The sequence below is a fragment of the Colossoma macropomum genome, unplaced genomic scaffold (genome assembly GCF_904425465.1).
Source record: "Colossoma macropomum unplaced genomic scaffold, Colossoma_macropomum, whole genome shotgun sequence".
Classification (NCBI taxonomy): Eukaryota; Metazoa; Chordata; class Actinopteri; order Characiformes; family Serrasalmidae; genus Colossoma; species Colossoma macropomum.
The window spans coordinates 17634110-17647412 of NW_023494796.1; the positions used below are offsets into that span (position 1 = coordinate 17634110).

Here is a 13303-nt window from a genome sequence, read left to right on the forward strand (position 1 = left end):
TGAGCATTCAAATAAAATTTATTAAACAAAGAATAAAAATAAATGCATAGACATCTCCAAAAATAGATAGAGGACATCATTGTACAATATACGTATCGTATGAATTGTCATGCCAATATTCTGCATGACAACTGGCGAGAAGGCACTCCATAAACAACCTATGTAGACGTACAAAGTTCCATTCTGCGATAAAATTATCGCTAAAGAAAAACAATCACCATTCTGGCTTTGACAACGCAAATAAGCTTTGATTCTTTCTTTTCCTCCAAATTTTACCTGTTGAAATTCAATTAAAGCATAGAAATGGCCAGCCATGGTTTGCATGTGATCACTATGAGCCAAAGTGCATACTGCCCTCATGTAAGCGCCTGTTGAAGATAACGCACCTGCACTTGGGCCGAACCACTAAATCTCCTCTGCAACATGTGCGTTCGCAAAATACGTCTTTTCTTTTGGCATCAGGGGTCCAAAAGTGAATTACGTAACAATTCATTCTTTTCCATGATTCTTTGGCCTCAGCTTCGAACTGCATATTTTCCAACAGTACACCAAGGACCTTTAAAAGAGATAAAGAACCCATTATTTGGCAAAACGTGCCAATAGCTTAACCTTAAAATTATTATTACGATTAAAAAAAATAATAATAATAATAACACCTACATGTCCAGTTCAGTTTTTGTGGTTTTAAAGTGAGCATCTCAGTGTACACAACACTTACCTTCACAAATACCCATGCTCGTCAAGTCCCTTTGGAGTTACTGGGTGCCACTTTGCAGTAGACTTATTGCTGCTAGAGCCTGAGAAGGTGGAGAAAATAATCAAAAATAAATTACATAGTTAACAGACATGCATATACCATATACTCTGGAGAACTAGAGAGCTTCAGGACAAAATGCTTAAAAATAAAGCACGACCCCTGATCCATTACTGGCCAAAATGAATAACAGATTACTGATAAGTCTTTCTCAATGAGTTCCTCATCAATGACTGTGAAAATAATCAATAAACAAATGTTGTTAAAATAATTAACTTGCTCAAGGGTGCTAAGATATATCCTATATTAACAGTGACAAAGGTCTATTCGCACCGACTTCACAAAAAAATGCATATCAACACGCATATTAACGCCATCTTGCACACTCAGCTCTAAACTGATGGACTGCAACGCTGCGTGAAATATTTAATCAGAGGCAGCTTGATTTTCTGTATTGTATGGATGTGTTAAATATCAGGCTAACACGTCAGAGCTCCACTGTCATGGTGGCAAAAACCTGCTGGTGTCCTGCAAACAATAGATTGTGCACGCCAGAGTCCAGACCTCAACATGACTGAACATGTTTGGGATTACGTGAATTGTGAGAAGCAGAAAATACAATTTTGAGACTGACCTTTGGAGTTGTGGACAAATATCCCTGCAGATAATATTCCTGAAAGAGGAATAACTTGTACTTAATAGTCATTTTGACTGGAAATTTAACAAATCAAAGGTGGTCTCTGACTTGTGCACAGTACTATATACATAACAGACCATAGCTAAGGCCCAGAAAATGGTGAGAACCTTAGTACAATATGCAGCTGCTTTTTCCTGCGCTCTCTGAGTATTTAAAAAGAACAACACACTTAATATGAAGGTTCAATTACGTTAAATACTGCATGTGTTTTTCCGCCTCCTCTTTCTGCATTTCATGGCTTTGAGTTAACAGCCCAGAACTTCAAGCAAGTGTTGACTTAGTTGGCGTTGGCTTAGTTACCATGTTAGAAATAACAGCTAACTGGCTAGGCAGCTAGCTGAGCAAGCTATCAACAATCATTAGTTAGATAAGCTGGCGATAAGACGCCTCTCTTGTCTACATTTATAATCAATCAGAATGTTTTTGGTCATTTCTTTGGTGTTGCTGTTTAAGTGGGTGATATCAGCAGTGAACCTGGCTCGGGCCTGCTCTTGCCATGCTCCGAGGCAGGCAAGCCATCTGTGTGGGCAGAATGACTGGTTTCGCGGTGATCCGCCCCCCTGCCCCCTCCCCTTTGCTCAGGCACGACCAGCACTAGAGGCCTCTGGTGGTGGTACTTCAGTCTGTACGTGTCCGTCATGCAGTTGTCCACGTTGAAGTATGTAGTGAGTGCCACTCCAGGTCCCTGAGGGACAGAGCTGGAGATGGAGGCACAGGCACGGTCCGAGCCTCGAGGCCTGTCTTCCAGCAGCTCGCTCGGCCCTGCCTCACCCCGCTCCTGGTCTGAGCCAGACTTAGAGCTAACGTCAGATGAGGCCTGCCAGGGGTCTAAACGTCGGTGGTTGGCCGGTCGCGGGCTTGTCTGTGAGGGCTCCTGCAGGAGGCGTGGGCGAAAGGGTGGCGTTCTGCCTTGTTTGGGGCGCGCAGCCAGAGGCGACTCGTCTCGAGCGGGACGTCCCGGGCGGGGTGATTCAGGCAGGGCTGTCTCGCTGGTACTGGAGCGGTAGGCGCTGTCCTCCTGCTCGGATGGAGGATTGGTGGTCTCGTCCGAGCTGTTGCACTCTGAGCTACTCAGCCTGGCCACCCGCCGAACAGCCGGACTCTCGGGAGCCCGAAATGGCACCTCCTGCTGCTCCGGAGCAGTGGGGTCCCGCTCCAAGCCGCTTCCTTTACGTGAGCCACAGGAGGAGTATCTCTGCTTCCGCCTGTAAAGCAGAAAGAGGCTTGTGTGAAAGTACAGCTTATGTGCATGGCTTGCCTGTCAGAACTTTGGAGAAACTTAAAAGGAATAATGTTTGCTTTTCAATGTTCCATTTTGATTAAAAATACCTGCAAAGGTTTTGGAAATGTAACAGCTATTTCCTAATATTTTGGATATATTTTGGAAAACTCAGCTTTACGTTCATCAAGGTTTCATTATTGGTATAAAGATTTATACCAATAATTATTTTAGGTTTTGCCTAAATAATGACTTGACAGTTTTATTCTATTGTTGAAAGTATATGGCCACATTGTATCTCCTTTTTTATCATGTTTTACATTTTCTGTAATTTGGAAACCCCTGTTATTCTTTGCATTGTGTAAAAATCTCATGGTCAATGGACCAACAGACATGGTATAAAATTACTTGGGAAAAGAAGTGGGCTACATTAGCTTCTATTATAAGTTAACAATGTTTTTTCTTTCTCCTATAAAGTTACAACATAGATTTTGCTAAGACAGTGACAATGCATTGAAAAGCTGAGGCTTTGAGTGCTAATGAGTGCATCATCACTAGGGAATAGAATGCATGGGTCATGGATTAAACCCAAGGCAGGAATTTCGTCAGCTGTTCCTTCAGTTTCACAGTTTCTGCATGGCAAGTTTCAAACAAATTTATACTTCATGTTGTGGCAAACTGTCAAAGGAAACATATTTGTTTTTTAAAAAAAAAACATTCTGAAAAAGAAAGTGTCTCCAAACTGATAGCAGTTTCCAAATATCAGGTTTACAATGAAAAGTAACTATATATTTTAATACTGGTCAAATTGTGTTGTAAATTAAAATGCTGCTATTACTCATTGAAAATGGTCTCAATAATTGATGTAAAAAATGTATACCTTGAACTTGGGCTGCCCTTTATGAGATGGTCAGAGTTTCTTCCCTGGACCTTTAACAAATGTTTACCTAAAAGTGAAAATGAGAATCAAGTTTTAATTGACTGAATCAGCACACAGAGCGATGAAAGTGCTGTAGTCCTACAACTTAAACACAAGGTGGCAGTAACAGGATTGGCAATGCCTTTTTAGTATGTGAGCAGCAAACATCCTAACACAATTGCTGAAAGAATAGATTAATAGAGTAATGAAGTAAATATATATATTAGCACAGATTTTTGGTGTTTTTAAATCATGGAATACTAGGTTTGTCTCCCGCTCTCTACACATACATATACACAAACCCCTTTCATGAACACAAAGGACTAAAGGTCAGTGCTAATTTTAGGTAAGTTAACAAGTGACACTGCCAATGGCTCTTTAAATACTTAATGTTTGACTTTTAAGGTCAATCCCTTCAAACACACAGAGCAACATAACACCACTATCACAACTTCCACATTAGTCTTGATCTCAGAGGATTAAAACTGACTGTCCAAAACATTTTAATGATCATCACAAAGCCACATTCAGCTTCAAACTATGACATTTCAAAAAGGCCAAAATGTTGGAGATTGTTGTGTCTATCATTTACGTTTAGATGACAACAATTCATATTTAATTGTAAAACTATATTTATATCATTTACAAAGAATACACATGATTGGGCTGTGGAGCAGGGGAACTGTGTTCCCTAAGGGTGATGGAGCTCCATTCAGCATCACTGACATGAGCTGGAGAGGAGTTTGTGATCCAGAACTAATCATCCAACATCAGTACCTTAAATACCTACTCTTAACTTTAGAAAACATGTTTTCTTAAGCGTTTAAAATCGACAAAAAGTAAATGTCATTCATTAAAGCTTGGCTTATTTTATTTGTGACACTGAACTCTACTACTGAACTAACAGAACCAAAATTTTACAAATATCAAAATTTACAGTTGTCCGTCGAGTAGGGCTGGACCTGAATATTCAGCCATTCCTTCGATGAGTAGGTATTCGGTTTTTAATTTTGAGATTCAGACCCCACAATGTATTTTGTCAGCACATTCTCGTACCATATTTATACTTTTTAATTGCCGTGATGAGCTGTTTAACCTGTGCATGCGCTGAGCCATTACCCCCAGGCAGGGAGGAAGAACAGCAGCTAGCCTGGAAATTCAGATTTTATAGGGGATGAAGCCACGGATGTGCTTCAACACGGGTATGAGACTTCTCAAATGTACTTTCTTGCAAGCAGTTTTAGCTTTTAATCCTAGTTTTCACATTCACAAATTACACATGTAAAAAGGACATTTTTACAAGTAAAAATTAATTTCTTACAAAAGAAAACAGATATATCTACATTTTCTGATTAAGAAACTTTGTTTCTTGATTCAAAGTTTAAAGTATCTTTACCAAACAGTTTACTATTATTTGCAGCACTTCTCCCCTTAACATTTTAAGCTCTATTTCTGAGAATTTTGCTTTTCACTACTTTGGCAGCAACCATAGCTTCACTTGGCATGGGGTTTTCATATGTATGACCTCATTTACACGTCGATTTTGATTGGTCTAGGACACCAGTAAAATACTGCAGTGTTAAAAAGACACTGGTGCACAATTATCACCACAGAGACTTCATAAATCGCTCTTATTTACTCTGCCGCACGTTTTGCATTCATATGAATCTGACCCTAAATTTCTATATCTGTAGTACAAAATCCACTTTCACAAAATGAAAATCACATTACACACATACTATATTTTCTCTTTCTGTATTCTCACATTTATTTATTTATTTTTTGTGGTACTGTGGTACCCCACAGTGTCAGATTTTGAAGAGTGTGTTGTGTTCAAAAGCACTTCTATTTGCCATCTGTTCAACAGACAGCTGATTTTAGTAACATGCTTATCAGCTAATCATCAGACAAATATGCTTATCCACTCACTGACACTTAGACTGACCATAAAAGTACTGAATTTCAATACCCAGTCCTCGTTTTGATAAGAATCTTGTCATCTGTGCGGCCTGGTTATTGCGCTCCTTCAGCTTTTACGGAGAATGAAAACATACTGAATAGCTGAAGAAAGACTCAACTTGGATTTCTGGTAAAGAGACACAGCTTGTAACTCAAATGCAGATTATGCAACGGTAATACTGAGGCTGCGATTTGTATAACTGGCCCCTGAACGCAGTTGCACATTCATTAGCAGACTATGTAGAGACTGTCTCATCTGTGGGCATTTTCTCTGGCCCCATGTTCTACCATAATCTTACTCTTTAGTAAGGGGGTGGAATGGCCTAAAACTGTAAGCAGCTTTTCTCTTTAGAAGCTTTTTCTCTTTTTTTTTGGAAAGTTTTTACTGCATGGAAGGACAGGGACACATTCTTTTTCCTTTTTTTGACGTATGATTCTCATAATGCATGTAAACAGAGGAAAATCATTTGAAAAAACACAGATTTAAAACCTTCTGATGTTGCCAGTTTTGTTGGATTTGAGCATGATGTGTCCATGTCCTCCTTCGGTATACCTCTATTCAATGTCTTGAGAGTATAAAGAAAGTACAACGTAATGAATGCTGAACAAATATCTGGGGATAAACCAGTGGCGCTTTTTAAGCCTGAAACGTATATAAGTGAAAGTTCAGGGGTCAAGCTCTACCTGAGGAGATTTTGTAGCGAAAAACACCTACTATTTACCAGAATGTATTAGTGTAGGATTCATACATTTAACAGGTACTCACTGTGGCACAACGGAGAGCGCACTGCCTCGGTTTTTGACTCACCGCGGGTGTGATGAACTTGACCCCTATGAAGGAGATTTGATATATTCACAACACATAATGCACAACAAAGGCACACAGTGTCAGTGATGTGAAGCATCATTCTTTCATAATATTCCTGTGCTTTTTGTCTGTGGTCATATCCACAGCCATAAAATATTACATTCTGCTTAGGTGAATGTTTCCCTTATTTATGACGCGTTTGTACAGTACTTGTCCACTCAGTTGAAAATCATCACCTCACAAAATCATAACTAGTGGCCACTAAAAGATTTGGACAACCAGAACAAAGTGTATAGTATGTCGATTGGGATGGACCAACGACATCACTGACCGCAGAAACGACACTTGCTCATCAAAGTTGTGCTGATTTGACCTCCTTTAATGATGTGTGAACTGCTCTGGGTCTGATTTATGAAATGCGGAAACTGAGCGCAAATGATTAATCGTCTTCAGTGCGTGAAATCATGCGCCTCATTAACACAGCATTTGCATGAAGCACGGTCTAATTCATGCAGATGTTTCAGCAGGGAGCCAATAAAATGACTGCACTCAGCAGCTTGTGAGCCTATAGCTGCATTATTGTAGTCTATAAGATGCTTCTACACTAGCTGGGTTTTGAATTGTTTATTTGTGGGCAGAGTCAGTGCTATAAAACAGAAGCACAGTGTAACGTGTCTTTAAATCGAACTTGGATTAGTTACAGCATTTGTTTATACCTTTGTGCATGAAAATTAAGTAAATACAATGTGTTTGATGGCCACATTTACAAATTACTATTACTGTTATTTTCCATTTTTATTCTTATCATTAGTATTGAAGATGATAGTGATAATAGTGTTGGTTAATTAACCACAAATCAACCATTTTTTCTATTCTGCTCAAATTAACATGCACTCCTACCAAAAACTATGGTAGGCAAAACTATATGTGAAATTAAGAGCCAATGTTTACTGTTTTCTGTCAGTTTGGGCCTGCACAAAATTCAAGATCAAAAGGCATCAGCAAACTGCAACTGCACTGCACGGTCCAGTAAAGAAAGGTTCCAGTTTTACGGTTTTTGGTACCTGCTCAAGATTGGAACCAACAGGACATAATGGCACTCAGGAGATGGTCATCTCTGTCTTTGGCCCAACTGCAGCTGAATTTACAATCTATTCTGAAAGTTTTCGGAAACTTTGTCTTTCTTCAAACACACAAAAATTGCACCCTAAAATAAATTTAATCAGCATAGGCATTTAGATAGAACACTTATTGTTTAACATCTAGTTAAAATGTTTTAAATGGCTGGTTTAGTTTAGAATACATCATAAATTAAGGTCAGGCATCAACTCGCCTCACAACACTACAAACTGCTGCACTTTCCACGTGGCATTTTAAGATAAAAGAGCAGAAAACTTGCATGTGGGTATACTTTAAAATACCAGACAATAAGAAAAATGCTAAGTGCAAAGCATGCGATACGAGATGAGATATTATTACTTTCCTAAAGTGACATATACAAGTAAATATTATTAGCATTAAGGCTAGGCTCAACAGAATGACTGTTAATGCTCACATTTTCACACTTAACAAAGAAAAATAAAAGCTCTGCTTGACTGCACATTATTTGGTGTGTGAAGTGTGTGACTTTTTTTGCATGTCAGCACAAGCACTGTTAAGCTAACTAGTAAGCAAGTTAGCTAATTAGCGAAATTAGATGCTTTAAACGTGAATGCATAAAATAACAAAGAGACAAGAGACTGTCTAAACGCATCCTCTGCAAGTTGATGCTTTCACTTACCTGAGCTGCTGAGCCTCTGGAGTCACTCGGAGCTCCTTGCCTGCAAAGTTCTCCACGCCTGGCGAGTCAGGATTGGTGGATCCACTGCTCAGCCTATCGCTGCTCTCGTAGCCTGACTCCGTTCTCTGGATCGTCCAATTGTCACCCCTAAGCCCTGCGTTGGCTCCACCTTTGGGCCGTGGTGTGGAGCTGCTCGGTGTGGCCCTGCGCTGGGACTCCTGCGAACTGCGGCTCTCTGTCTCTAGCCGTGACTCGTCCTCATAGATTGTCATCAGGCCTTTCTGCTTGCGCTCTGGCAGCGCCCTCTCCTGTCCGAGGCGCCGGCTGCTAGGGGCAGATATTGCCACTTATTTTTTTTCTCTTATGAATATGAGGCCAGTATGTCAATACTGATACTTGTAAAATTGTACTTGTGCACATAAAAGACTTAAAAAAAACTTTGCATTCTCTGAAAAGTCTTTGCATTAGTCTTAACTAAACTCTACTCAAAGCCTGTATGTGTCTATGTGACAATTGTCAAAGTGTGCTTCTTAAGAAACAATGGGAGTTATTTCTTAAATTACTGGTACTAAATAACAAACTAGTTTATTATTAGGTCCATTGCTATATACCTGGGTAAAGCCTGTATATGTATGTTCCTTTTCTACACATTTATTAGCTAAAATCATTGTTTCACTTTTTTGCATTAAACACAGACTTAGTTATATTGAAACTAAATGAATATATTAAAATGACTGGTTAAAGAAACTTTCTGTACATAATGACTGACATTTAAAAAGACATGTCAAGACCGTACGTCTAGGCTCCTACCGGTTGCAGCGTGGGCTTCCATGCTGTTGCTGCTGTTGTTGTTGCTGTCGGCGCTCTAGCTCGTTCAGCACCCTGTCCACGTTCAGGACTTCCCGCACGGGACGCCATGACGGCTTGGACCTTGCACGGTCGGAGGCATCGGCTGTCTCATATTGGCTAGAAGATGAGGAATCATGTCGGCGGCCTGAAGCATCTGGGTGGGAGCGGGACTCCTGGGGTGACCCGCGCGGGTGGAGGGAGGAGCGATCTGGGCGAGATGGGCGAGAGGGAGTGGCGCGGTGCCTCTGGTCTGAGTGAGAGCGCAGGCCATTCTCAGTGGGAGAGGACGATCTGGGATACGACATATCTAAGAAAGAATGAAGGAATAACACTAAACTGCACAGGCAGTGAGTGAAGGTATCATAAAGGATTGTATTCAATATCAATGTTAGACAATTGTCGCCTTACTCCAAAGGAAGTCCATCAGCCAAGGTGTCCAAAGATTGCTTCTTTAGATTTTAAACTAGAACTACCAGGCCAACGTAATTAACAAGTAAAGGGAGTTAATGTACACCAGTTAGCACAGTGAAGTAGGGATGAAAATTTTGGTAATTTCAAATTTTTTTTTAAACAGATAACAGACTTTAGCAATTAACTGACAAGCTTAAAATCAAGGACTCATCATGCCACTATTGTTTTAGACATTTTTAAGTGACAACGTAAAACACTCCTTTTTAATTGAGCTTACAATTGACAAAATGCTTTTTCGTTCATTTATTTATTTTATTTTTTTTATTTGATCCTTTATTTCTTCTAATTATGATTCCTTGTTTAAACTGTTTTTTTCTTTTTCTTGCTTTTTTAATTTATTTTTTAATTTATTCTTTTATTTATATGACCTCCCTGTTCACGGCCTTTGGCTGTCTACTACTGTTCCTTTGATCTTCTGCACCTTCATTTTAAATTATTATTAATATCGCCCCATTTTTGCTTTTTTGATTACATTTTTGAGCTGCATTCTAATGTATGAAAGGTGCTATACAAATAAAGACTATTATTATTACTATTATTATTATTATCAAAACATCAGTAATAAAACAGATGGTTCCTGTTCTGAAATCTGACTGGCTGAGTCACATTTAAAACCACTGTAAAATACTTCACACTTAAAAGCATGCACATAAACTATATTCTGTATTAATGCATAAAGATATTAAAAAGTGTGCCAATAGCATGGGTTCAAATTCAGGCTTCAAGCTGGCTGCTGCTATTGTTTTTAGCTGTGCAACATACTTTTTTCTATGTTTAGTGCGTCATACAATGTCAGAAACCACATAGGCAAGCCTATCTGACATTACTTTAAAACTCTACGCAGTTTCTGGTGAAATGTGTGATGAGTTACGACTACAGTTTGCATGATGCTAACTGGGGGGTATAAGCACCAACGCAAAATGAAAGTAGCTAACTTTGGATACCAAAATCAAGCCCATACTTGGATAGGAGAAACTGTGAACTCCTATAAAGCAATAACAAATTCTCTACTAGGTTTTTACATTATTATTTTAAACTTTTCTATCATAGGGACTGTGGAAGCTATTTTAAAGTGAATTTGGAGATTTTTTCCCCCTGCATGGATATACACTTGCTGCAAGCCAACCTCTAGTTTGGGAGACAGATGGTGCGCTATGCTTTTGGAAGTTGGCCAATACCATAAACCATTTTCCTGAGTGAAAGTTGCCCTCAGAATGCCCTTCTGTAGAGGAGAGTGCACGCCTCTCTAATCACACAAAGAAAAGCTAAAAGAAAACCACCTTAATATCCTGTGAGCTGTATCACTATTAAAATACTATGCAAGAGCTGAAATATATTCAGGATGCATATGCAAAGGTAACTATTTGATAGTGGATCACTGATTAAATCTGCTTAAGATTTCTCGGTTAAAACTTAATTTGTTAATGAATTAGCAGTTATTAACTGCCCACTGGAATACAAGTAAAGCATATTTTAAATTCCTGTACTGGTCTCTCTTACAGTGAGAAGCAGCCAAATGGATAGACTGTTACATACTTTTGCTACATTATTTTTAAGCCTATTTTTTGTCTGAAGCCGTTTTTAAATGCTTCCAAGTTTACTGTTTTCCAGTAGAGTTTATTAAAGGCTACGCATGGTTTGTAATAGTTACTTATATTTTTGATGGGAAAATCTCTGATTATTAGATTAATCATCAAAATGTTCTGTAGTTCACTGAGTAAACTTCACTTGTTTACTAATAATACCAATTTTGACAGCCCCATTTTAGATATGACAAAAATTCTATTCTTAATATGCTGATTTACTGTATTTGCTTTTTAAAATGAGTTTAATGGCTCAAGCAGGAACACGCAGGAACAGTCTAACCAGACAGAATGTCTGATAAAAACCAAAAAGCCCAAAAATCGGCTTATGGGGTTGTCATATGGTGCTGGAAAGCTCACAGAGCCAGAGGCCATGGTGTTAGTGCTTTCTCATTGACGTTACTGAGGGGAAGTGCAACACGATTTAAACACAGTGATGTTCTGGGCACCTATAGCTTTTCATTAATATGTTCATGTACTGCCACCAGACAGATAAACTACTTATAATATCATTTGCATTTGGAGAAACAGATTACATTCCAATTTTTTCACAAAACTGCTAAGTATATAAATCCTTTACCTGAATTACTAACTTCTAAAAACTAAAATGAAAGACATACTAAATAAATATTATACAGTTCCTACAAATATTACATCAAAAGGACTGACTCAAACCATAAAACACACTGGGCTAGATCCATAAAACTCAGTGGTAACCTTGCTGTGCCGTGCAAAATAGGAGGCCTAATAATTACAGAGGAATTCCACCAATTTTTGTAAAAATTCTGCACAATTAAATCAAAGTGGTTTGAAATGTGCTATTCTAGAGAAACTGTTAACAGTGGTGGTGATAGGGAACCAGACATCTGACGTGTTTAATGCCTCTTCACGTAATAACTTTCTGTGATGTAATGGTTAAATATGTTACCTAATGTCTGAGACATTGTTTAAGGAGAGGTTTGAGAAGCTTTTGGATTAAAATGTAATTTTTAAAATCCATTTAAGCATTTAAGGCAGAGAGGTACATGCACGCAGTTGTGCGGCAAAACAGTCCCCGAAAAAACGTGTTTCAGACTCCAACTTAGACTTTGCTAAACTAAACTTATCTGGACTGGGTGATTTTGACAACCCTACTACTTATTATCACCAGGGGTCTGGTGGCTTTCGCTGAAAAGCAAAACTGTCAACCAAAAAAAAAAACCCTTGTTTTTTCCGTGGTGTATCATTGTATTATCTTAGTTTAATGTTGTTTCAATGTATTATGGTCCTTTTCTTCATAACAATCATAAAAAATTGCTAGTAATGTGCTAATGTCTTGGTAGCTATACAGGTAAATTTCCTGTTCCTCCTTAAATAGCGCAGTTCCATTCTGGCGCCTCAGGCATCAGAACAGCTGCACCATTTAAGGCAGAACAGGAAAATTTGAACAAGAAGCTGGCGAATAGCTGACTTCAGCTATATATCAACAAAAAATAAATAACTGTCACATCCTCCCTCTTTGAAGGCATATGATGCTCTAAATGTAACTAAAGCTGTACCCTCCTATGCTGTCACTGCAGACTGTCAGGGTTGCCTACAGAGCAACCCTAGTAGCCTGTTAATGAAGTGATGTTCTTTTTTATTTGAGGGTTGTCCCATTTTGTAGGGGAAGATTTCAACCACTACCACTTGTAACTCAGTTCCAAGGGGCAAGATGACACTCGAAAACAAGGGGTAGGGGTAAAAATAAAAAACAGGATTGGTCCTTACTCTGCTAGCTTGTGCTACACATCGCTAGCTGGCAGTTAGCTTGATAAACAAAAGTTTTCCTGTTGGACTGACAAAAACCACCGCACAGAAGCACATGGTTTCATGAAGAGCTAAAAGTATCAGTTATTAAAATGGCTTAACCGTTTTAAAATATTTTCGAATTCGTTTTATTAAATCTTCATTGCAGCCGTAGTCCTAATCAAAAACGTACCTATTAATGAGCGAACACATAAATGACCAGTTCTGAGCAAAGGCATGTTTCGGTGCCTAAATGGACAAACTACATCAAAGAAAAACAAAAATCTCAAAATTAGAGCTACAGATACTAAAACAAGCAGAAGCACCTGCACATAGACATCCTATACGAATAAAAAGTCATCTATGTTGCGGTGTACATTTTAGGACTTCCTCAGACCAAAGCATTAGGATCAGGCTAAGCCGCCACAGACAAAGGACTCTGGACAGCAAAGATCATGACATTCGCAATTTTGTTCTGTTTACAAGATTAATTACAA

The 13303-nt window shown here is 38.8% G+C and overlaps 1 protein-coding gene across 4 annotated transcripts in view; it reads right to left on the reverse strand.

Moving 5' to 3' along the window:
* usp53b (ubiquitin specific peptidase 53b) overlaps window positions 1-13303 on the reverse strand; it is a 49685-nt gene continuing 36382 nt past the window's right edge. For 3 of the 4 annotated variants that reach the window (XM_036582998.1, XM_036583001.1, XM_036582997.1), the window contains exons 13-19: window positions 8947-9292; window positions 8137-8463; window positions 6315-6379; window positions 3551-3617; window positions 1926-2656; window positions 719-797; window positions 1-556 (exon numbers count right to left, since the gene is read on the reverse strand). In XM_036582998.1, coding sequence (XP_036438891.1) covers window positions 721-797; window positions 1926-2656; window positions 3551-3617; window positions 6315-6379; window positions 8137-8463; window positions 8947-9292 — 1613 coding nt within the window. In that variant the 3' untranslated portion in view covers window positions 1-556; window positions 719-720. The remainder of the gene's footprint in view (window positions 557-718; window positions 798-1925; window positions 2657-3550; window positions 3618-6314; window positions 6380-8136; window positions 8464-8946; window positions 9293-13303) is intronic. The other variant, XM_036583000.1, reaches the window with a different exon arrangement.